The 22,981-nt window shown below is 40.6% G+C and overlaps 1 protein-coding gene across 1 annotated transcript in view; it reads right to left on the bottom strand.

The window, feature by feature from the left end:
• LOC108707278 (cardiomyopathy-associated protein 5) overlaps positions 1-22,981 on the bottom strand; it is a 50,670-nt gene that overhangs the window by 6,475 nt on the left and 21,214 nt on the right. The window contains exons 8-9 of the mRNA XM_018244466.2: positions 12,132-12,281; positions 7,860-8,006 (exon numbers count right to left, since the gene is read on the bottom strand). Coding sequence (XP_018099955.1) covers positions 7,860-8,006; positions 12,132-12,281 — 297 coding nt within the window. The remainder of the gene's footprint in view (positions 1-7,859; positions 8,007-12,131; positions 12,282-22,981) is intronic.

Below are 22,981 nucleotides of genomic sequence, written 5' to 3'. Positions count from 1 at the left end.
TTGCCCAGAATGCAAGTGCTAGAGTGCAAGTGCAAGAGCACACACCCCTTACTGAACACTTATCAAGCCCTGAGAAATGTCCAATGAAAAATCTGATGCTCCTTGCACAGAGCAGCATCAGGAGGAGCAGCAAAGTCCTGTCCTTATTACCTGGGCCACTTGAAATTCCCTAGTTTGCACGTCAGAATGAAGCACAAAACTAAAAAAGTAGCTAGAAATGTTGTACATTATGTCTAAGGGCAGAGACACACGCTCAGATTCAGGGAGATTAGTCGCCCAGCGACAAATCTCCTCTTCTTCGGGGTGACTAATCTCCCCAAACTGCCTCCTGCCGGCGTTTTACATGGCAATTGGTGCGTTCTTTTTCTGAAGACTTCCGAAGTTGCCTCACAAGGAAACTTCAGGCGGCTTCAGAAAACTAATCACTCCATGTGCTTGAGGCAGTTCGGGAGATTAGTCGCCCCAAAAGAACAGGCGATTTATCGGCAGTCGATTAAATATCCCCGAATCTTCACATGTGCCTTGGGCTTCTGTACCAGCCCTAGACAACCACAGCCCTTTAGCAGTAAAGATCTGTGTCTCCAAAGATGCCCCAGTAGCTCCTTGTCTTCTTTTCTGCTGATTCACTGCACATGCCAGGGGCGTAACTATAGAGGAAGCAGACCCTGCGGTTGCAGGGGGGCCCAGGAGTGTAGGGGGCCCAGTGAGACCCTAATTAATTAGCAATTTTAATATATCTTGGTAAAATAGGCCAACTTATAAATATTTTGGGGCCCTAAATTGAATTTGCTATGGGGCCCAGCAACAACTAGTTACGCCACTGGCACATGCTCTGTGCTGCTGTCACTTACTGAGCTTAGGGACCCACTCACATTATACAGTACACAGAATACAAGGCTGATAAGTAATAAATACATATTGAAATCCTGGGTCTTTGCTGCTATTGAGAAGCAGATTTCATTAGTCTACTTATTTAAAGGGGTGATGACATGTAATCTGCAATAAATGGTCCGGAAGGTTGGTATGAAGTATTTTGGGGTGTGACTGAATTGGTTGAGATAAAGTACAATGAGGTCTTACAATGAGGTTCTGCCTTTATTCTCTGTGCCTTGATGCTTTACTAGCAGTCTAATCATAACTAGATGATTTATGATCTCCCTGTACTCTTTGGCTTCCCTTAGGTATGTCTGCATACATATGTAAATGTGTTGCACATAGGGAAGAAGTTAAACTGCATGCTAGGAAGAGTTATATTTATAGACTGAGTATGGATTACTGGGTCAGTTTCCCAACTAGCTGCATTCTAAATGAGGTGGTAACCGTGCAAGAGGACCGGCCTCTGACCCAGTAACACAGCAACACTTAGGGGGTTATTTATCAAAATCCAAAATGTTCTCACTATTTTCTGAAAACGACTCCAACCAAATCAGCACAGGCTTTCCACCCTATTTATCACCAATTTTTTCTGAAAATGTCTTGTGTAGGATTAAACTCGATAAAATCGTGAAAAAATCCGAATCAAACACATTTTTCTGATTCGTTGCCGAAAACTGCGACTTTTTTGGATTTGACGCCCAAAACCTCTGTTTGTTTCGGATTTGATACTGGAAACCACAAAATCTTCACATTATTGGACAAAACCCAGCACAGATCAGGATATCAACTGGACATTTGCCATTGACTTCTATATGTTTGAGTTGGAGTATTTTTTTGTTCTGACTTTTAACACCATTGGAGTTTAATGAACACTTGAAAAATTCAAGGTTTTTTTTGAAAAAATTGTGTTTTACCCCATTAAAAGTCAGACCAGAACAATCGGATTTTAATAAATAACCCACAAACTGTCCTCCAAAATACAGGAGATTGGGAAGTAGCTAAACCACTTATAAGGATGTTATGACACTGAATACTTGTACAGGCATGAAACCTGTTATCCAGAATGCTTGGGACCTGAGGTTTTCTGGATAATAGATCTTTCTGTAATTTGGATCTTCATACCTTAAATCCACTAGAAAATCATTTAAACATTAAATAAAGCCAAAAGGCTGGTTTTGCTTCCAATAAGGATTAATTATATCTTAGTTGGGATCAAGTACAAGCTACTGTTTTATTATTACAGAGAAAAGGGAAATATTTTAAAAGATTTGGATTATTTGGATAAAAATGGAGTTTATGGGAGACAGACATTCTGTAATTCAGAACTTTCAAGATAATGGGTTTCTGGATAACGGATCCTATATCTGTATCCTTGATGAGTGTGTATCCATAATGTAACCGCAGATATTTGTTGTTTATTAAGAGCAATCATTAGTCTTGGGAAGTACATTTCCTTTTCTAGTATTTACTTCATGTTCTGAGAACTTGGCAGCTGATCCTGACCACTTGATGTGATTGTCAGAATTAGAAGTGCAAATTAAACTGCTCACATTCAGAACAGCACATGGGTTGCAACACGCACATACTGTAAAGGCATGGTAGAATTTTAATTCTGTTAAGTCTACAGTAAATCTTGGGCCCCTATCCAATGAGGTATAAAAAATGCCCCTCCAGCTCTTAAACAATATTTCAGATTCACTGCAAATAAAGAAAGGTATTCTATCCCTGATACAACAATAGCATTCATGTCATATTAAAATAGATACTTTCTACAAAAAAGGACCATAAGTGCCCTGTCTCTATAACATTCTCTGTACACAACGACGAGTCGATGTCAGTGTCGGACTGGCCCACCGGGACACCAGGAAAACTCCCGGTGGGCCCAGGTGTCAGTGAGCCCTTGTGTTGCTAAACATTAGATCTATTTCATGGCCATTCCCTGTTTCTATGAGAACCAAGAGGCTAAATAGATGGAATAATAGGTTATATTATGTATAACAAAAAGAGACTAGGAGAATAGAGGTTGCGTGAGGAGAGGAAGAATAATAGTACTGAGAGTGGGCCCTGGTCTAAATTTTCTTGGTGGGCCCCTGGTGTCCCATTCCGACACTGGTCGACGTACAGAGATGAGGTTCAGCAGCTGGTGGTCTGGTGCAGTGAGAACAAACTGTCACTGAATGTGGATAAAACGAAAGAGATGATCATCGACTTCAGGAGAACTCTCCCTGCTCACACACCACTCAACATCAACGGCTCCACAGTAGAGACAGTAAAGAACACCAAATTCCTAGGAGTCCACATCTCTGATGACCTCACCTGGACCACCAACACTGCCTCCATCTCCAAAAAGGCTCAGCAGCGTCTTCACTTCCTAAGACGACTGAAATGGGCCAGCCTTCCGCCTCCCACCCTCACCGTGTTCTACAGGGGCACCATAGAGAGCGTCCTGACGAGCTGCATCTCCATCTGGTACAGTAGTGCCAGCTCTGCTGACCGGAAAAGTCTACAGCGGACTGTCTACAGCTGGCAACATCATTGGAGCGGCTCTTCCATCACTACAGGACATCTTCCACAAGCGCTGTGTAAGAAAGGCGCATTGCACTGGACTCCACACACCCCGCACACGGACTGTTCACGCTGCTCCCATCCGGCAGACGCGATCAGACTCCTCAACTCACTGCCTGCCCTCCCACTACATTCCAGACACACCTGAACTGTGAACTTAACTTTGTGAACTGTTAATTTATTTGCACAATTCTAAAGGTTTACCCATGTATATATGCAATTTCTGCCTATATATTGCACATTTCATATTTACATATTTATTGTGTATTTTTAAGTGCCTTTTTGTGATATGTACTAGCTGGAGCCACGTCGTCTCGTCTCACTGTATATTCGTATACTGCTGAGATGACAATAAAGTTTACTTTGACTTTTGACTTGGACATTTTACATTATTATTTATAATTTTAAATGTAAATCATACTCTTGCTACATAGCACAGTGGGTTAAATCCTTATTTCCCTAGCCTATACTACAGAAACCTCTATTGTTCCAGTCTTTTCCTTTATCCTATGTGATTCTCATTGCATTAACCTTTTACTGTTTGCACAAATTCATTGCCTCTCTCCAAAGATCATTTTCCAGTGTTGACAAATCCAGTGTTTTTCTTCCTCATATTTTTTTTAACCCTTTATTTATTTTGTTACTCATCTTTGTACCTTTGCCAAGACTTCACTTTAGCCAAGCCTTTTTGGCATACTGGAGTCTGAAAGGATAAAGGCACAGTCTGGAGTCCCACACTCAGAACTTGGATTGCTCTTCTGCATAGTATAAACATTACAGCTTGCCTAGGAAAGATTCCATGTTCTCAAAGTTGTTCATCAATGCATGCCAGTATTTGATAAACAAGAATATCACATATATGTAACAAGTAAATGATACCTTCCTGTGCTGGCTGTGCTGGTTGAAGAATCAAAAAGAAATGAGTATGTCATCACATTGTATCAAAAAAAGATTCTTATAAAATAGATAAGATGTTTTGCATCTGACTCAGTAGAAAGTACACAGAAGTTGTTTTTGTCCCAAGCAAGTTTTTCATTATGCAAAAACAAAAATAAAATCATTATTTGGGTGGACAATCCCCTGCATTTCAGTCACTTTCAGAAGAACTGAACTAAATAGGCTAAATTTGTGAAAATGCTTTACTTACAATTTGAAGATAAAAGGAAGGCCACAGATGAAACCTAAGTGGATACTTTTCTAATCCAAGAAAAGCTGCTTTAACACTCGGCCAAAATTTCCTGAGGCTTACAAGAAAATCTTAATTCTTACTTAAGCGCCAGCAGTAGTTTGGTGCCAAGCTTTCTGTTTAAAATCTGCCTCAAAGTATCCAACTGTATAAACTTAATATCTGAGACTTGTGAAATTGGGATGATAAATGCCATTCACTAGAATGCTAAGACTGAGACTAAAACATACAAGAAAAGTAGGTTCTTCCAGCTGACACAAGGGCACCCATTTCCATTAGAAGAAAGGAGGTTCTAAATATTCGTAAGGGTTTTGTTACAGTGAGAGCTGTGAAGATGTGGAATTCTCTCCCTGAATCAGGGGTACAGGCTGATACATTAGATAGCTTTAAGAAGGGGTTGGATGGCTTTTTAGCAAATGAGGGAATACAGGGTTATGGGAGATAGCTCATAGTACAAGTTGATCCAGGGACTAGTCCGATTGCCATTTTGGAGTCAGGAAGGAATTTTTCCCCCCCTGAGGCAAATTGGAGAGGATTCAAATGGGGTTTATTTGCCTTCCTCTGGATCAACTGGCAGTTAGGCAGGTTGAAATAGAGTTAAAAGGTTGAACTTGATGGACGTGTGTCTTTTTTTTAACCTAACTTACTATGTTACTATGTTAAAACACCCAAATCAGGTTCTTGCCACTTCCCAATGTGCTGAATGGAAGACAACTAAAAGCGACAATACTCGAACATTTCAGACAAAGAGTAAACATAAGTGTGTCCCCATTCAATATATTGGTAGAAGGCGGCTGGTAAAACTCCTGAAATCAGTCTCATATTGTTACACAGGCCATGCTGCAAACATGTGGCAGAAATTTATATCCAGATATAACCCATGTGAGGTGAGGCATCTTCAGGGGACCCATCACATATTAACATAACAGAGCTTACACCAGCAATCAGCATGCAGCACAGCTGCTTTTAAAGGAGAACTAAACCGTAAGGGTCAGGCCACACAGGGCGTTTTGGGGAGATTTGATAGCCTGGCGACTAATCGCCTAGTTTTTGCGGCGACCAATCTCCCCAAACGCCTTCCCTGACTCTGCGCCGGCTAAAATGAAAAAACGCCAGTGCTAATCATATGCGGTGGTACGTTTTCCCGAAGTCACCTTCAAATGAGGTTGGTCTGTAATATATAGTAAGCTGATGCTACAGGGCTGATTATTAAATTCTGATGCTAATTGCACTGGTTTCTGTGCTGCCATGTAGTAATTATCTGTATTAATTACTAATCAGCCTTATATTGTGACATTTCTATTCTATGTGTACTGTATATTGTGAGTGGGTCTCTAAGCTCAGTAAGTGACAGCAGCACAGAGCATGTGCAGTGAATCAGCAGAAAAGAAGATGGGGAGCTACTGGGGCATCTTTGGAGATACAGATCTTTACTGCTAAAGGGCTTTGGTTGCCTTGGGCTGGTACAGAAGCCCAAAACATAGTGTACAACATTTCTAGCTACTTCTATAGTTTAACTTTCCTTGTCCTTTAAGCTTGCATCAGGCAACATGGTACAAGGGGACAATTACAGTTTTCATAATTTTTATATATCATAACTCATATTTTTGGGCTGTTTTTTTTTAAATAAGAAATGAATACTTAAGAACTATGTGTATATATGATTATATACTGTATGTTACTGTTTAAGAGAAATGATAAAAACAAAAAGACATCCAGGCAAGGTATAAAGCAAATCTGTCTCATAGATCTCTTTGAGCTGTTTATCCCTACGAGACAAGGTATTATCCAGATGGAAATGAATAAGCTGTTCAGCCTCTTGGAAGGCAGGGAATGTGTAAATGTAGCATCATATTATCAAGTTACAAGAAGCAGCCCTATCCAGTGGATATTATAAATGACTAACACGAGGAGAGCTCAGAAATATCAGGTTGCTCACTTTGCAATATCTTTCAAGTGCTTGAATAAGTGTCTGTGACCACAGTTCCCCAGCAAACCTGAATTTTACAAGAAGTATAAAAGGTATTTCATATACAGTATGTACAGGTGTGGGACCTGTTATCCAGAATGCTCCGAACCTAGGGTTTTTTGGATAACAGATCTTTCCATAATTTGGATCTTCATGCCTTAAGTCTACTAGAAAATCATATAAACATTAAATAAACCCAATAGGCTGGTTTTGCTTCCAATAAGGATTAATTATATCTTAGTTTGGACCAAGTACAAGCGACTGTTTTATTATTACAAAATTTGGATTATTTGATTATAATGGAGTCTATGGGAGATATTCATTCCGTAATTCAGAAAGTTTTCCGGATAACGGATCCTATACCTGTAGTAAATTCCGAAAGTTTCAGAAAGACCAAAGTATCAGCTTCTGCTATTAGTGCCATATTATCTGCCTGTGGGAAAAGCCCAATATTAGCACAACTTATGGACCACAATATAAGATATTATATATATGGGTACATATACGGGTATTGGTAACTATATTAGGGATGCACCGAATCCAGGATTCGGTTCGGGATTTGCCCAGGATTCTGCCTTTTTCAGCAGGATTCGGATTCGGCCAAATCCTTCTGCCCAGCCGAACCGAATCCGAATCCTAAATTGCATATGTAAATTAGGGGCAGGGAGGGAAATTGCATGCCTTTTTGTCACTAAACAAGGAAGTAACATTTTTTTCCTTTTCCCACCAGTAATTTGCATTTGCAAATTAGGATTCGGATTCGGTTCGGTATTCGGCCGAACCTTTCGCGAAGGATTCGGGGGTTCGGCCGAATCCAAAATAGTGGATTTGGTGCATCCCTAAACTATATACAGGTATGAGATCCCTTATCCCTTATTATTTAGAAAGCTCCAAATTATGGAAAGGAAAAGAAAAGAATCTCCCATATCTCCCATTTTCAGCAAATAATTCTAATTTATAATATTTATTTGATTTGATGGTAACTAAGCTGCGTGAATCCAACTTGGTGGCAAAACAGTCCCATTGGGTTTATTTGATGTTTAATATAGCAGACATAAGATATGTCGATCCAAATTACAGAAAGGTCCAAAGCATTTTGGATAATAGATCCTATCCTGTATATTATTGCTTATTACAAAACATTACTCTGCTTTGTAGTATATCTTGGCAGCTCTGTACTGTACAAAGTATACTACACAGATTCAATTCCAGAGATTTTAAATGATTACTATGCTATATGTATAAAGAGGTTGCTGTACGTACCAGTTCTGAATACAGCCTTGTCACTGGGTAAGCTGCACCCAGTGTAATTTACTGCCATAACCCAGACACTGTAGCATTTGTCCGGCTCAAGGTCTTCCAAGATGAGAAAACTTTCCTTCACGGTCACTCTGTATTCCTCAAGCAGTGCTGAAACAATACAATTACCATTGTAAGTCAGACATAAACCATTAGGGGAAACCAACAACGAAGCATCATCATTGTAATGTACTCAGCACTCCTGTATAAAACACATTAACATTTCAGCCTTGCATTGACTGTTCTCCAGCATATAAAAACGAGTGCACAACTAAATGAGTGCAAACAAGAGCCTGTTGGTGGAATAGAAAGAAAACAGTCACTGGTGGGTGGTGGTTCCATGGATTTAAGGGCTGTTAATTGTTAAAGGGGTGGTCCACCTATAAGTTAATTTGTGGTATGTTATAGAATGGCTAATTCTAAGCAACTTTTCAATTGGTTTTCATTTTTTGTTTTTTTATAGTTTTTTAATTATTTGCCTTCTCCTTGTGACTCTTTCCAGTTTTCAAATGGAGGTCACTAAAATAACAAGACAACACTAAAAACAAATGCTCTGTATAACGACACATTTATAGTTAAGGCTACTTTTTATTATTTATCTTGCTATTCAGGCTTATTTTATATTCATAATCCAGTCTCTTATACATATCAGTGCATGGTTGCTAGGATAAGTTGGACCCTAGCAAACAGATTGCCGAAATTGCAAACTAGAGAGCTGCTGAATAAAAAGCTAAATAACTCAAAAATAATGAAAAATGAAAACCAATTGCAAATTGTCTCAGAATATTGCTCTCTGCATCATACTAAAAGTTAATCTAAAGGTGAACAACCCCTTTAAATAAAAGTTGCTTCAGCATGGGTTGTATCTACTTACAGGTATGGGATCCGTTATCCGGAAACCTGTTATCCAGAAAACTCTCAATTACAGAAGACGGAAGAGGATCGCTCCGTGGTGCTCACTGGTATAACCCCGGGCCAGTGCAGTTTTCTGCTGATAGGAGCACCGGCCCGGGGTTTCAGGTAAATCAATACATTCACTTGGGGGTGCCTAACATTTGGCACCCCCACGCGCACAAAGCTTTTCCTTCTCTATAATGTGTTTTTTGATCTGCTGCCATCCAGAAGGAGATATTGAAACATTCCTGCACGTTCAACCAGGTTTTGTAACAGTTTCATCCCTCAAAGAGCAATTGCTCTCTTAAAATTGTGGGTAACTTATCTGGTCTTTTTATAGAAATTCAATGTTTTAAGCTTCTCTTTTTAATCATGTCCCTCATAAACTAGATATAAAAAGGTTGAAGAGAAAAAGAGTTGAAAGTAAAGGTGGATCATTAGGCATGGATTTGCTTAGATTGCACATACTATGAGTTATGCACAATAAATACACTTTATTATTGGTTGAGAGAGGCAGTAACAGATATGCACTTTATTGCACAACATAGTGATGGAAATAAAAAATAAATAATGTGAATTATGGTAATAGGCATGTAAATAGTACCTTATATTAGGTACAATCAGGCACAATTATTGAACTTTATAGTAAGGATGGTAGTAGATTTTAGATAAGGTGTGATTGCACAAATAAATGGCACAAAAAATAAAGAAATACTCATGTTAAATATTAAGGAGTGGGAGTTAGAAAAATTGGGTTTTTTGTATTTATTTATATATTCTTGGCTTGAAAATGTATACTGAAATATGTTTTGGATTTTTTAACACAGTAAGGGGCACATTTACTAAGGGTCGAATATCAAGGGTTAATAAACCCTCGAATTCGACCCTCGAATTTAAATCCTTCGACTTCGAAAATATCGAATTCGAAGGATTTAGCGCAAATCCTGCGATCGATCGAAGTAAAAATAGTTTGATCGAATGATAAAATCCTTCGAACGATTTTAAGTGATCGATCGAAGGATTTTACCTCGGTAGGTTTAAACTACCGAAGTATGTAGTCAACGTTTTTTTTAAAGAGACAGTACTTCGACTATCGAATGGTCGAATAGTCGAACAATTTTTAGTTTGAATCGTTCAAATCGAAGGTCGTAGTAGCCTATTCGATGGTGGAAGTACCCAAAAAAATACTTCGAAATTCGACGTTTTTTTCATTTGAATCCTTCACCTGAGCTTAGTAAATGTGCCCCTATATGTTTGTTTGGGAGTATGTGTAATATGTATGTGGTCTGGGGCGGTATAGGGACATTGTAATTTTGTCTCATTATGTATGCATTTCTTTTTTGTATGCAGAAGAGATGATAATATATATATATATATATATATATATATATATATATATATATATATATATATATATATATACACATTGGCGTGTGCTCCCTTGGCCTGCACAAAGTGTTAGAGCTAACTGACCCCGACACAACGCAGCATGTAGAGCGACAGATTGTAAAGAGGTAAATAGTAAATACTAACTTGATTATTTCAGAAACTGAACTTGTAACTTGATTATTTCAGAAACGGCACAAAATGGTTATTTGCATAAGAAACAGCTTATATTAGATTTTCATTTTTGCTTTAGTTTCTCTTTAATAGTCCTGTGGCTTTCCCAAGAATACCCAGAACCTAATATTATTTGAGCTGAACCAACAGTCACTACATCATTATTTTGAGATATAAAATCACAGGCATCATGCTGAGAAGATTCGTCAGCATAAAAGCAAGTTTTTCCTCTTTTTTTTAGCCTATATATGTTTTAGTGAAATGGGTAATTGGATGACTCTAAATACTGCTAACAAAGGTGTATTTCCCTTTAAAGGTGTCTGATTACCTGCTGCTGCTGAAGCTGACATTTTAGATTGAAATTTTAGCAAATGACGGCAATGCTGCCACTCTGCTATGATTTACAACACCCACTTCTAGCGTTACATGGAGTCATTCCTAGCAGCCAGTCAGAGATTTTCCTACATAGGTTGGATAACACATAAACAGTGGGTGGAAAGAAAGAAATAAGGTGGGGGATTTTATATTACGGCTGTTTACAGCAGGTGCTGTTGTTATGGTTCATTATATCTCACTTACATATACACAATAATTTGTGTGTATAAATTGTGACATATGAATTAATATACAGGTATGAGACCTGTTACCAAGAATGCTCGGTACCTGGGGTTTTCCGGATAATGGATCTTTCCATATTTTGGATCTTCATACCTACTAGAAAAATATGTAATCATTAAATAAACCCAATAGGCTGGTTTTGTCTCCAATATGGACTAATTATATCTTAGTTTGGATCAAGTACAAGCTACTGTTTTATTACTACAGAGAAAAAGGAAACCGTTTTTAAAAATTTGGATTATTTGATTATAATGGAGTCTATCGGAGAAGGCCTTTCCATAATTCAGAGCTTTCTGGATAACGGGTTTCAGGATAACGGATTCCAAACCTGTATATGTTATCATATGGTTATTAGTGTGTATTGTGTATCTGTTGGATTGCATTTGCAGATACAGTGTGTGCAGAGAGCTGGCACTAAGGGGGACAGACCTTGGTGAAATCACACACTCCCCCACACACTCAGCACAGTGAATAGTTAAAACTGCAGGGGAAATAACATATAATAATGCTAAGGGACCATCACTTTCAGCACAGGATGGACTGTAATGCCTCAGTTGTGAACAATCACTCTTCATTCTGTCTTCATGTTGGGTGTCAGATGAATGATCCAATATAACTTGGTGGGGCTCCCTTTCCAAGCAAATGTTTTAGAGCTCACTCAAATAACAGAGTCCAGTACAAACAAAATAACTGCCTTTTGCACAAATTCTGCATGTAGAGAGACATGATTTTAATGGAGTGAGCTCTAATACATTGTCTATGCAAAAAGAGCCCCCCTATATAGATATAAAGATATATTGGATAATTCATCTGGCACCCAACTCCTGAATAAAGACAGAATGAGGATATACAGATGCTGAGAGAGAAATAGTGAAGATAAGCTTGATTATTTCAGTACCAAATTTTAAATTGTATTTGATTGTATTTAGAAAGTTTCTTAATTCAGTATGAGAAAGCTTATATTAAATTTTCATTTTCGCGATAGTTCCTCATGGTGACATTTTTCAGATTTCATATCAGATTTCGTATCCACTGCAATAAAAGAAGACTCTATAGTACAATTTAAAAGCTATAAAATCCAACTCTGATGGCCCCATGTGCAGAGAAATCCCAAATGCTGGTGTTTTGTACAGTTACACTGGGCTTGTACACTGAAGAACTCACCATTTTCATCATGGATTCCTTGAGGCTCCTCCATGCAGTACACCTGAAAACAATCAATAACATCGTCCTGGTTCATAGTCCAATAAATTGTAATGGTTGTGCCTGTAGCGGAATTGGGCTCTTGCGGCTTTAAATCAGGGGTGTGGGGCACTGCAACACAAAGAGAAAAGACATGTAGTTTGCTGGAACTATATTTATATATATTATTTGACCCCGTTATTTAAAAAAAATAACAAGGAAAAGGCAGACAAATGCAGTCTCTGTGAAGAGGAATTGGAAACGGAAAATACAGTCACCCACTGGGACTAAAGAAGAAAGGAAATATAAATCATTGCTTTAGGACCTAACCAACAAAATTAAACCTGACTTTATGTAGCTACTGAATTCTAATTTGCAATTCCATGGCAGGTAACTGTCGGTTCATACCGACAACATGCTAATAACCACATTATTGTGTTTGTATAAAAATGTAGAATAGGATGTACTGAAGGACCAGAAACATCACTAAGTTTTTCTACATTCACAATTTTTTCTGTTGATCCAGCACTTACAAATAAACTAATGTTGGCAATAAAAATCCTGTTTTTAACAGAGAGTTTTCATTCTGTGGTCACGTATAGAGCCATCATATCAACTGACCCTCATGTACCTTCTTATGTAAGAATGAAAATGATTGTTCTAGATAAAGAATCTATGGCATTTTTGCCCTGTTTGACTTGAATGGTTGCACAGCAGCTTATTTATATAAACTTTAGGACTATTTCTTGACCAAACACCCATTTTCTACCATGGAAGGATAACAGTATATATATTTAATGTATAAAAACAGTTTTTGGGGTAACTGGTCCTTTAAGTAAAACCAAATGGAGTACTTGCTAATATATTTCTAGGACTGGCTTACAACAGCACCTCATTTATATATTTGCTATATATTTGCATTATTTTGTTGCATATATTATTTTTAGTACATTTTTCTGTGCCTTTCACTGTATAGCATAGGAAGCTCTTCAGGGTTATAAGTTATTTTCTCCAGGTAGAATCTTCTCTCTCGTCTTCGGTACATGACAAGGTCTCTGCTAATGTTTCTGTTATGCTGGGAGCTGGAACGAATACAACTAAAACCTAAAAATGAATATGGCTAGAAATGCCATATTTGAAATATTGAACTTATTGAACCAGACTAAAAGTTCAGCATCTTTATAGTAGTAATGATCCAAAGTGGTCACAAGAGTTTCCCATATTGAATTTTGGTAGGAGTGTCAGTGGCACTGCACATGCTCAGTGGGCTCTGATCAGCTGTTAAGGAGCTAATCTTAGGGGTTGTCACAAATCATTGAACATGAGGTTGGCCTGTCATATAAGCTGATGCTACAGGCCTGATTGAATTCTGGTGCTAATTGTACTGGTTTCTGAACTGCCACATACCAATTATTATTAACTAATTAGTCTCAGCCTTATATTCTGATATATATATATATGTAAGGCTAATCTGGGCTATCCAGACCACAAGGAGTTAAAGTGTCCAGCTATTGGTATGAGCATGGGTTACGCTGCAACTTACACAATAGGGTCAGGGCCTTCACCAAGTGGAAGCTTTCCCTTTAAGGTGTAGTAGAACTACAAAACACAGGCTACTATATATAAAAGATAGGAATTGGACGCCAGGAGGTTCTTTGGTGCAAATAACAGAGGGGATTTATTAGCATAAGCAATGACCACAGGTTTACTCACAGTTGGTTTGCAGGTATAGCATATGACAGAGGAGGGAGGATAGCACAAGATGATACAGCACAATAAAGACTGTCACTCCCATCCCATAAGGCATAGTAGTCAAGTGTAAAGTCTAAAGCCTAACACCCTATCCACTGAGTCCCTGTGCTAAAGGCAAACAAGAGGCCTTTGGGAAGCTACTCCATGCTACTATACTTGATGGAGCACACAGCTGCTCATGCTATATAAAGCTGGCTATCTCACTCTCCTAGAGAGTCTATTAAAGATCTCACAGGGTTTCCTGATCCCTGACTTAATCACCAAAGGTACAGGTCCTGGTCCCTTTGGGGCGAATGGCTTTACTGGGGCCTTGGTGATCCCAGGCTCAATGAGAAACACCAGGAGCCAAAGAGGAAGAGGCCACTCACTACACACACACTATATAGCAGTGTGGCAGGAAGTGGTATTACACCCTTTGAACAACAACTAGTGGTGTACTAAATGACAAGTTACAGGGGCTTATCCCCAATAACAAAAGATATAAGAAAAAGGGTAGGGATTAAACGCTATAGGGCATAGCAATCCTATAGGTCCCATACATATGATCTTAATCCTAGCAATTTTGTGATAATTTTTTGTTTACAATTGATGCAATCTTTCTCAAATCTGAATACGCAAATCAGGATTTCATTTGGCATTCAGACAATCTTTTGTGGAGTATTTGTTATTTGGCCAAATCCAACAATTATGGATTCTTAGATGGAAGTTTACTATTGCTCTATCTTAACAGAAAACTGATAGCTGCATATGGTCAGGCTCGTATTATAACACTAGTAAAAACTGTAATTGGGCAGCAACCCATTTGTTATTATTAACATTTATTTCTATAGCGCCAACATATTACGCAGCGCTGTAACGTAAATGTGTTTATACAACTAAATCACATTAATTACATACATAGAACATATGGAGTTATATACATCACAACCAATACCGGTACAAAAGGTAAGGAAGGCCCTTTGCAAAGGAGCTTACAATCTAAAGGGAAGGGAATAATACACAAGGTGTGGGAGTGGGCAAGATCAGAATGAAGTGGGTAAGAGATGTGGTACTGTATGTGGTATTGCATTTGGTTGTTAAGCAGAGTGAGGGTAGGCTTCTCGAAACAAGTGTGTTATAAAAGATCTTTTAAAAGCAGAAAGATTGGGAGAAAGTTGGACCCATAGTAGCAAGCATGGATCAGCTAGGTTCAGCCAGCAGCAGGAAGAGCAGTAAAGGCAAAAATTTGATTGGTTGCCAAGGGCACTAGTGCAAAATTTTCCCACTGTTTTTAAATGTACCCCATTGTGATACAAGATAAGGAAATATCCAAGGTGGAATTGTCGCTATTCTATTTGTATTCAGCTGTGGCATTCCAATTTGTTTTTACTCTAATATATAAATAATAAAGTGAATAATGTACCTCAAATGTAAAATATAAAGATATTAGTGAGTTCAACAATGTAAAAGAATCAGTATTTTTATACAGGTCATGAAATTCTGAGGTGACTACAAATATCCTATTATTTTCCAACAGGGTCTATATTATCTGTTATCATTTTCTGTGTGTCATTAGAGATGTCGCGAACTGTTCGCCGGCGAACTTGTTCGCGCGAACATCGGGTGTTCGCGCTCGCCGGAAGTTCGCGAACGTCGCGCGACGTTCGCCGTTTTGGGTTCGCCATTGTTGGCGCTTTTTTTTGCCCTCTCACCCCAGACCAGCAGGTACATGGCAGCCAATCAGGAAGCTCTCCCCTGGACCACTCCCCTTCCCTATAAAAACCGAAGCCCTGCAGCGTTTTTTCACTCTGCCTGTGTGTGCTGAAGAGATAGTGTAGGGAGAGAGCTGCTGCCTGTTAGTGATTTCAGGGACAGTTGAAAGTTTGCTGGCTAGTAATCGTTTTGATACTGCTCTGTTATTGGAGGGACAGAAGTCTGCAGGGGTTTGAGGGACATTTAAGCTTAGGTAGCTTTGCTGGCTAGTAATCTACCTTCTACTGCAGTGCTCTGTATGTAGCTGCAGTGGGCAGCTGTCCTGCTTCTGATCTCATCTGCTGACTGCTGCAATAACAGTAGTCCTTGTAAGGACTGCTTTTATTTATTTTTTTGTTGTTTTACTACTACTACTACTACTAAGAGCCCAGTGCTATTAGTCTAGCAGTGTTGGGGAGTGGGACTGGTGTGCTAATCTGCTGCTCCTAGTAGTTCAGCAGCACCAACTTTAATTTTTTTTTTTTTAATATTCATTTTTTTTTTATTTTACTTTTTTTTATTTTACTACCGCTGTAGTAGTGTATAAGTTGACCTTTTAGGCATTATTTGCCCTGTAGGCATTTTTTGCCCAGTGTGTTATTCAACCAACTGCCATCTAGCTGTGTGACCTTGTTCACATTCTGTCTAAATATCCATAATATTACCGTCTCCAGAAAAAACACCGGAGTGACTTTTTTCAAGCAGCCATAATATATTTTACGTAATCCGTATCCATCGCTGTAGTAGTGTATAAGTTGACCTTTTAGGCATTATTTGCCCTGTAGGCATTTTTTGCCCAGTGTGTTATTCAACCAACTGCCATCTAGCTGTGTGACCTTGTTCACATTCTGTCTAAATATCCATAATATTACCGTCTCCAGAAAAAACACCGGAGTGACTTTTTTCAAGCAGCCATAATAAATTTTACGAGATCCGTATCCACCGCTGTAGTAGTGTATACGTTGATCTTGTGGGCAGTATTTGCACAGTGTTTTCTTCAACCCGCCATCTAGCTGTGTGAGCTTGTTCACATTTTGTCTAAATATTGATAATATTATCGTCTCTAGAAAAACCACTTGAGTTACTTTTTTTCAAGCAGCATTCATATATTTTACGTAATCCGTATCCACCGCTGTAGTAGTGTATACGTTGACCTTGTAGGCATTATTTGCACAGTGTTTTCTTCAACCCGCCATCTAGCTGTGTGAGCTTGTTCACATTTTGTCTAAATATTGATAATATTATCGTCTCTAGAAAAACCACTTGAGTTACTTTTTTTCAAGCAGCATTCATATATTTTACGTAATCCGTATCCACCGCTGTAGTAGTGTATACGTTGACCTTGTAGGCATTATTTGCACAGTGTTTTCTTCAACCCGCCATCTAGCTGTGTGAGCTTGTTCACATTTTGTCTAAATATTGATAATATTATCGTCTCTAGAAAAACCACTTGAGTTACTTTTTTTCAAGCAGCATTCATATATTTTACGTAATCCGTATCCACCGCTGTAGTAGTGTATACGTTGACCTTGTAGGCATTATTTGCACAGTGTTTTCTTCAACCCGCCATCTAGCTGTGTGAGCTTGTTCACATTTTGTCTAAATATTGATAATATTATCGTCTCTAGAAAAACCACTTGAGTTACTTTTTTTCAAGCAGCATTCATATATTTTACGTAATCCGTATCCACCGCTGTAGTAGTGTATACGTTGACCTTGTAGGCATTATTTGCACAGTGTTTTCTTCAACCCGCCATCTAGCTGTGTGAGCTTGTTCACATTTTGTCTAAATATTGATAATATTATCGTCTCTAGAAAAACCACTTGAGTTACTTTTTTTCAAGCAGCATTCATATATTTTACGTAATCCGTATCCACCGCTGTAGTAGTGTATACGTTGACCTTGTAGGCATTATTTGCACAGTGTTTTCTTCAACCCGCCATCTAGCTGTGTGAGCTTGTTCACATTTTGTCTAAATATTGATAATATTATCGTCTCTAGAAAAACCACTTGAGTTACTTTTTTTCAAGCAGCATTCATATATTTTACGTAATCCGTATCCACCGCTGTAGTAGTGTATACGTTGACCTTGTAGGCATTATTTGCACAGTGTTTTCTTCAACCCGCCATCTAGCTGTGTGAGCTTGTTCACATTTTGTCTAAATATTGATAATATTATCGTCTCTAGAAAAACCACTTGAGTTACTTTTTTTCAAGCAGCATTCATATATTTTACGTAATCCGTATCCACCGCTGTAGTAGTGTATACGTTGACCTTGTAGGCATTATTTGCACAGTGTTTTCTTCGACCCGCCATCTAGCTGTGTGAGCTTGTTCACATTTTGTCTAAATATTGATAATATTATCGTCTCTAGAAAAACCACTTGAGTTACTTTTTTTCAAGCAGCATTCATATATTTTACGTAATCCGTATCCACCGCTGTAGTAGTGTATACGTTGACCTTGTAGGCATTATTTGCACAGTGTTTTCTTCAACCCGCCATCTAGCTGTGTGAGCTTGTTCACATTTTGTCTAAATATTGATAATATTATCGTCTCTAGAAAAACCACTTGAGTTACTTTTTTTCAAGCAGCATTCATATATTTTACGTAATCCGTATCCACCACTGTAGTAGTGTATACGTTGACCTTGTAGGCATTATTTGCACACTGTTTTCTTCAAACTGCCATCTAGCTGTGTGTATTATCGTTTCCAGAAAAACCAACTGAGTTTTTGTTGTTGTTGTTTTTTTAAAAATAATGCCAGGCAAAGGCAGACCGCCACGCAGAGGCCGTGCTAGGGGCCGTGCTGCTATGCAATCCTGTGGCCCTAGCAAATTGCCCAGTTTTAAAAAGCCAATGACCCTGAACTCCCAAAATGCTGAAGAGGTAGTTGACTGGCTTACACAGCACACCCCATCCTCTACCGTTTCTAACTTTACCACAACATCCTCCTCATCCTCCACTGCTATGGCCACCCCACGTAACACTTCCTCCACCACCGGTGCCCCTTCTTCACTGGAGTCAGAGGAGTTATTTTCCCATGAGTTTCTTGAACTGAGTAATGCGCAACCATTATTGCCAGAAGAAGATGAAGGAGATGAGGACCTTACACCAGATTTAATTCTGGCAGAGAACACGATAGAGATGGACATAATGAGTGATGAGGAGGAGGTCCCCGCTGCTGCTTCCTTCTGTGATGTGTCAGAAGAAATTGATGCATCTGAGGAGAATGATGATGAGGAGATTGATGTTTTGTGGGTGCCTAGTAGAAGAGAGCAAGAGGAGGGTAGTTCAGATGGAGAGACGGAGAGTCAGAGAGGCAGTAGGAGAATAAGACTTAGAAGAAGCAGGGAGGACAGCCCGCAGGGATCAGTAGGGCAACAACATGTATCAGCACCTGTGTTCAGCCGGCCAACGCACCCGCCATTGCCGCCAATGCCGCCAACTTCTACTGTTACCGCCAGATCGCACACTTCCAAAAAGTCAGCAGTGTGGGATTTTTTTAATGTGTGTGCCTCTGACAAAAGCATTGTAATTTGCAATGAGTGCAGTCAGAAACTGAGCCTTGGTAAGCCCAACAGCCACATAGGTACAACTTCTATGCGAAGGCACATGAGCGGCAAGCACAAAGCACTTTGGGAGCAACACCTCAAAGGCAACAGGCAAACTAAAAGCCACACTCCTTCTGGTCCAGCATCTTACTGCTCTACCTCTGCTCTCCTTGACCCGTCTGAACCACCCTCCACTCCGCTTTCCACCTTGACCACCTGTTCCCATTCCCAGTCATCTGCCACCAGCCAAGTTGCTGTGAAGGCCATGTTTGAGCGTAAGAAGCCAATGTCTGACTGTCACCCCCTTGCCCGGCGTCTGACAGCTGGCTTGTCTGCACTCTTAGCCCGCCAGCTTTTACCATACCAGCTGGTGGACTCTGAGGCCTTCCGCAAATTTGTAGCAATTGGGACACCGCAGTGGAAGGTACCCAGCCGTAATTTTTTTTCTAAAAAGGGAATACCACACCTGTACCAACATGTGCAGAGCCAAGTTACCGCATCTCTGTCACTTAGTGTTGGGCCAAAGGTCCATATGACTACTGACGCATGGTCCTCCAAGCATGGTCAGGGCAGGTATGTCACCTACACTGCCCACTGGGTGAACTTGGTAATGGCTGGGAAGCAGGGAATGGGTAGCTCAACAACAACAGTGGAGTTGGTGTCACCGCCACGGATTGCACGCGGTTCTGCCACCACCTCTACTCCTCCATCGCTCTCTACCTCGTCTTCTTCCTCTTCTTCTTCTTACTCTGCTGCTGGGTCCTCCTTCTCCTCCTCCACACCTGTGCACCCCCAGCTCCCCCTAGGCTATTCGACGTGCCAGGTACGCCGTTGTCACGCTGTCTTGGGGATGACGTGCCTGGAAAGCAAAAACCATACCGGATCTGTACTCCTGTCATCTCTGCAGTCACAGGCCGATCGGTGGCTGACCCCACACCAACTGCAGATCGGAAAAGTGGTGTGTGACAATGGAAGCAATCTGTTGGCAGCGTTGAGACTGGGCAATTTAACACATGTGCCCTGCATGGCACATGTGTTAAATTTAATAGTCCAACGTTTTGTCTCCAAGTACCCAGGATTCCAGGACGTTCTCACCCAGTCCAGAAAGGTGTCGGCCCATTTCAGACGTTCCTACACAGCCATGGCACGCCTTGCTGACATTCAGCAGCGCTACAACATGCCAGTCAGGCGTTTGATTTCTGACAGCCAGACTCGCTGGAATTCAACGCTCCTTATGTTGGAACGTCTGCTGCAACAACAAAGGGCCGTCAACGAGTACCTTTTTGAACTGGGTGGTAGGACTGGATCTGCAGAGCTGGGGATTTTTTTCCCCCGTTACTGGGTGCTTATGCGCGATGCCTGCAGGCTCATGCGACCTTTTGAAGAGGTGACAAATATGGTCAGTCGCACCGAAGGCACCATCAGCGACCTAATACCCTTCGCTTTCTTCCTGGAGCGTGCCGTGCGACGAGTGACAGATGAGGCTGTAGACCAGCGTGACGAGGAGCTGGAAGCGCGCGATTTCTGGTCGGAATCACCAGAACGAACCCAGGCACCTGCTGCAACGCAGGGAGAGGTGCCAGAAGTGGAGTCAGAGGAGGAAGGTGGCTTTGTGGAGGAGGAGGAGGAGGACCAACAGGAGCAGGCTTCCCAGGGGGCTAGTGGTGACCTTTTGGGGACCCCTGGTCTTGTACGTGGCTGGGGGGAGGAGACCGTGGATGATGCAGTCCTTGATAATGAGGAAGCGGAGATGGATAGCTCTGCATCCAACCTTGTGAGAATGGGGTCTTTCATGCTGTCATGCCTGTTGAAGGACCCCCGTATCAAGAGGCTTAAGGAGAAGGACCTGTACTGGGTCGCAACGCTACTAGACCCTCGGTACAAGCATAAAGTGTCAGAAATGTTACCAACATACCACAAGTCCGAAAAGATGCGGCATTTACAAACCAGCCTGCAAAACATGTTGTACAATGCTTTTAAGGGTGATGTCACTTCAGGAACTCATCAACATTCCAGGGGCAGAGGTGCCAGTAATCCTGCCACGAGCGCACCTGCAAGGACAAAGCCCTTTGGCCAGTCTGTAACGTCAGACATGCAAATGTTTTTCTGTCCAAGGCAGCGCCACAACCCTTCTGGATCCACCCTCAAAGAACGCCTCGACCGGCAGGTAGCGGACTACCTGGCATTAACTGCAGATATCGACACTCTGAGGAGCGATGAACCCCTGGACTACTGGGTGTGCAGGCTTGATCTGTGGCCAGAGCTGTCACAATTTGCCATGAACCTCTTGTCTTGCCCAGCCTCAAGTGTGCTCTCAGAAAGGACCTTCAGTGCAGCAGGAGGGATTGTAACTGAGAAGAGAACTCGCCTAGGTCACAAAAGTGTCGATTACCTGACCTTTATTAAAATGAATGAGGGGTGGATCTCGGAGGGTTACTGCACGCCGGAAGACTTGTTCTGACTTCTATGCAGCTGTCCTTCTCTTCAAGCCTCATGACTCCACACACAGCTGTCCTTTAGCGTCCTCCTCCCTCCGCCACCGTTACAAACTAGGGTGCAAACCCTACTGGTTTAATTTTTTCTGGCCTCTGTGCTTCAGTGGCTGCAACCAAAAAAACTGGGCAAACAATGTCTACAAGGTCAACGTATGGCAAAAAATGACTATTTTCAGCATTTATATGGCATATTTTTTCTGGCAACTGTGCTTCAGTGGCTGCGACCAAAAAATGCATATTTTCTGCATTTATATGGCATGATTTTTCTGGCCTCTGTGCTTCAGTGGCTGCAACCAAAAAAATTTATATTTTCAGCATTTATATGGCATAATTTTTCTGGCCTCTGTGCTTCAGTGGCTGCAACCAAAAAAATGCATATTTTCAGCATTTATATGGCATAATTTTTCTGGCAACTGTGCTTCAGTGGCTGCGACCAAAAAAATGACTATTTTCAGCATTTATATGGCATATTTTTTCTGGCCTCTGTGCTTCAGTGGCTGCGGCCAAAAAAACTGGGCAAACAATGCCTACAAGGTCAACGTATGGCAAAAAATGACTATTTTCAGCATTTATATGGCATATTTTTTCTGGCAACTGTGCTTCAGTGGCTGCGACCAAAAAAACTGGGCAAACAATGCCTACAAGGTCAACGTATGGCAAAAAATGACTATTTTCAGCATTTATATGGCATATTTTTTCTGGCAACTGTGCTTCAGTGGCTGCAACCAAAAAAACTGGGCAAACAATGTCTACAAGGTCAACGTATGGCGAAAAATTACTATTTTCAGCATTTATATGGCATATTTTTTCTGGCAACTGTGCTTCAGTGGCTGCGTCCAAAAAAACTGGGCAAACAATGCCTACAAGGTCAACGTATGGCAGTTGTTTAAAGAGAACAGTAGATTACTAGCCAGCAAAGCTACCTAAGCTAAAATGTCCCTCAAATCCCTGCAGACTTCTGTCCCTCCAATACAGAGCAGTATCAAGCAGATTACTAGCCAGCAAACTTACTATCATCTGTCCCTGAAATCACTAACAGCTCTCCCCCTACACTATCTCTTCCAAGCACACACAGGCAGATTTTTCAGATACATTTTTGTCCTTGATCCCCCTCTGGCATGCCACTGTCCAGGTCGTTGCACCCTTTAAACAACTTTAAAATCATTTTTCTGGCCAGAAATGTCTTTTTTAGATGTTAAAGTTCGCCTTCCCATTGAAGTCTATGGGGTTCGCGAACCGTTCGCGAACCGCTCACGTTTTTGCGCAAGTTCGCGAATATGTTCGCGAACTTTTTTTCCG

The sequence above is a fragment of the Xenopus laevis genome, chromosome 1S, assembly GCF_017654675.1.
Source record: "Xenopus laevis strain J_2021 chromosome 1S, Xenopus_laevis_v10.1, whole genome shotgun sequence".
Taxonomy (NCBI): Eukaryota; Metazoa; Chordata; class Amphibia; order Anura; family Pipidae; genus Xenopus; species Xenopus laevis.
This window is presented reverse-complemented; position numbering and strand designations above follow the sequence as displayed.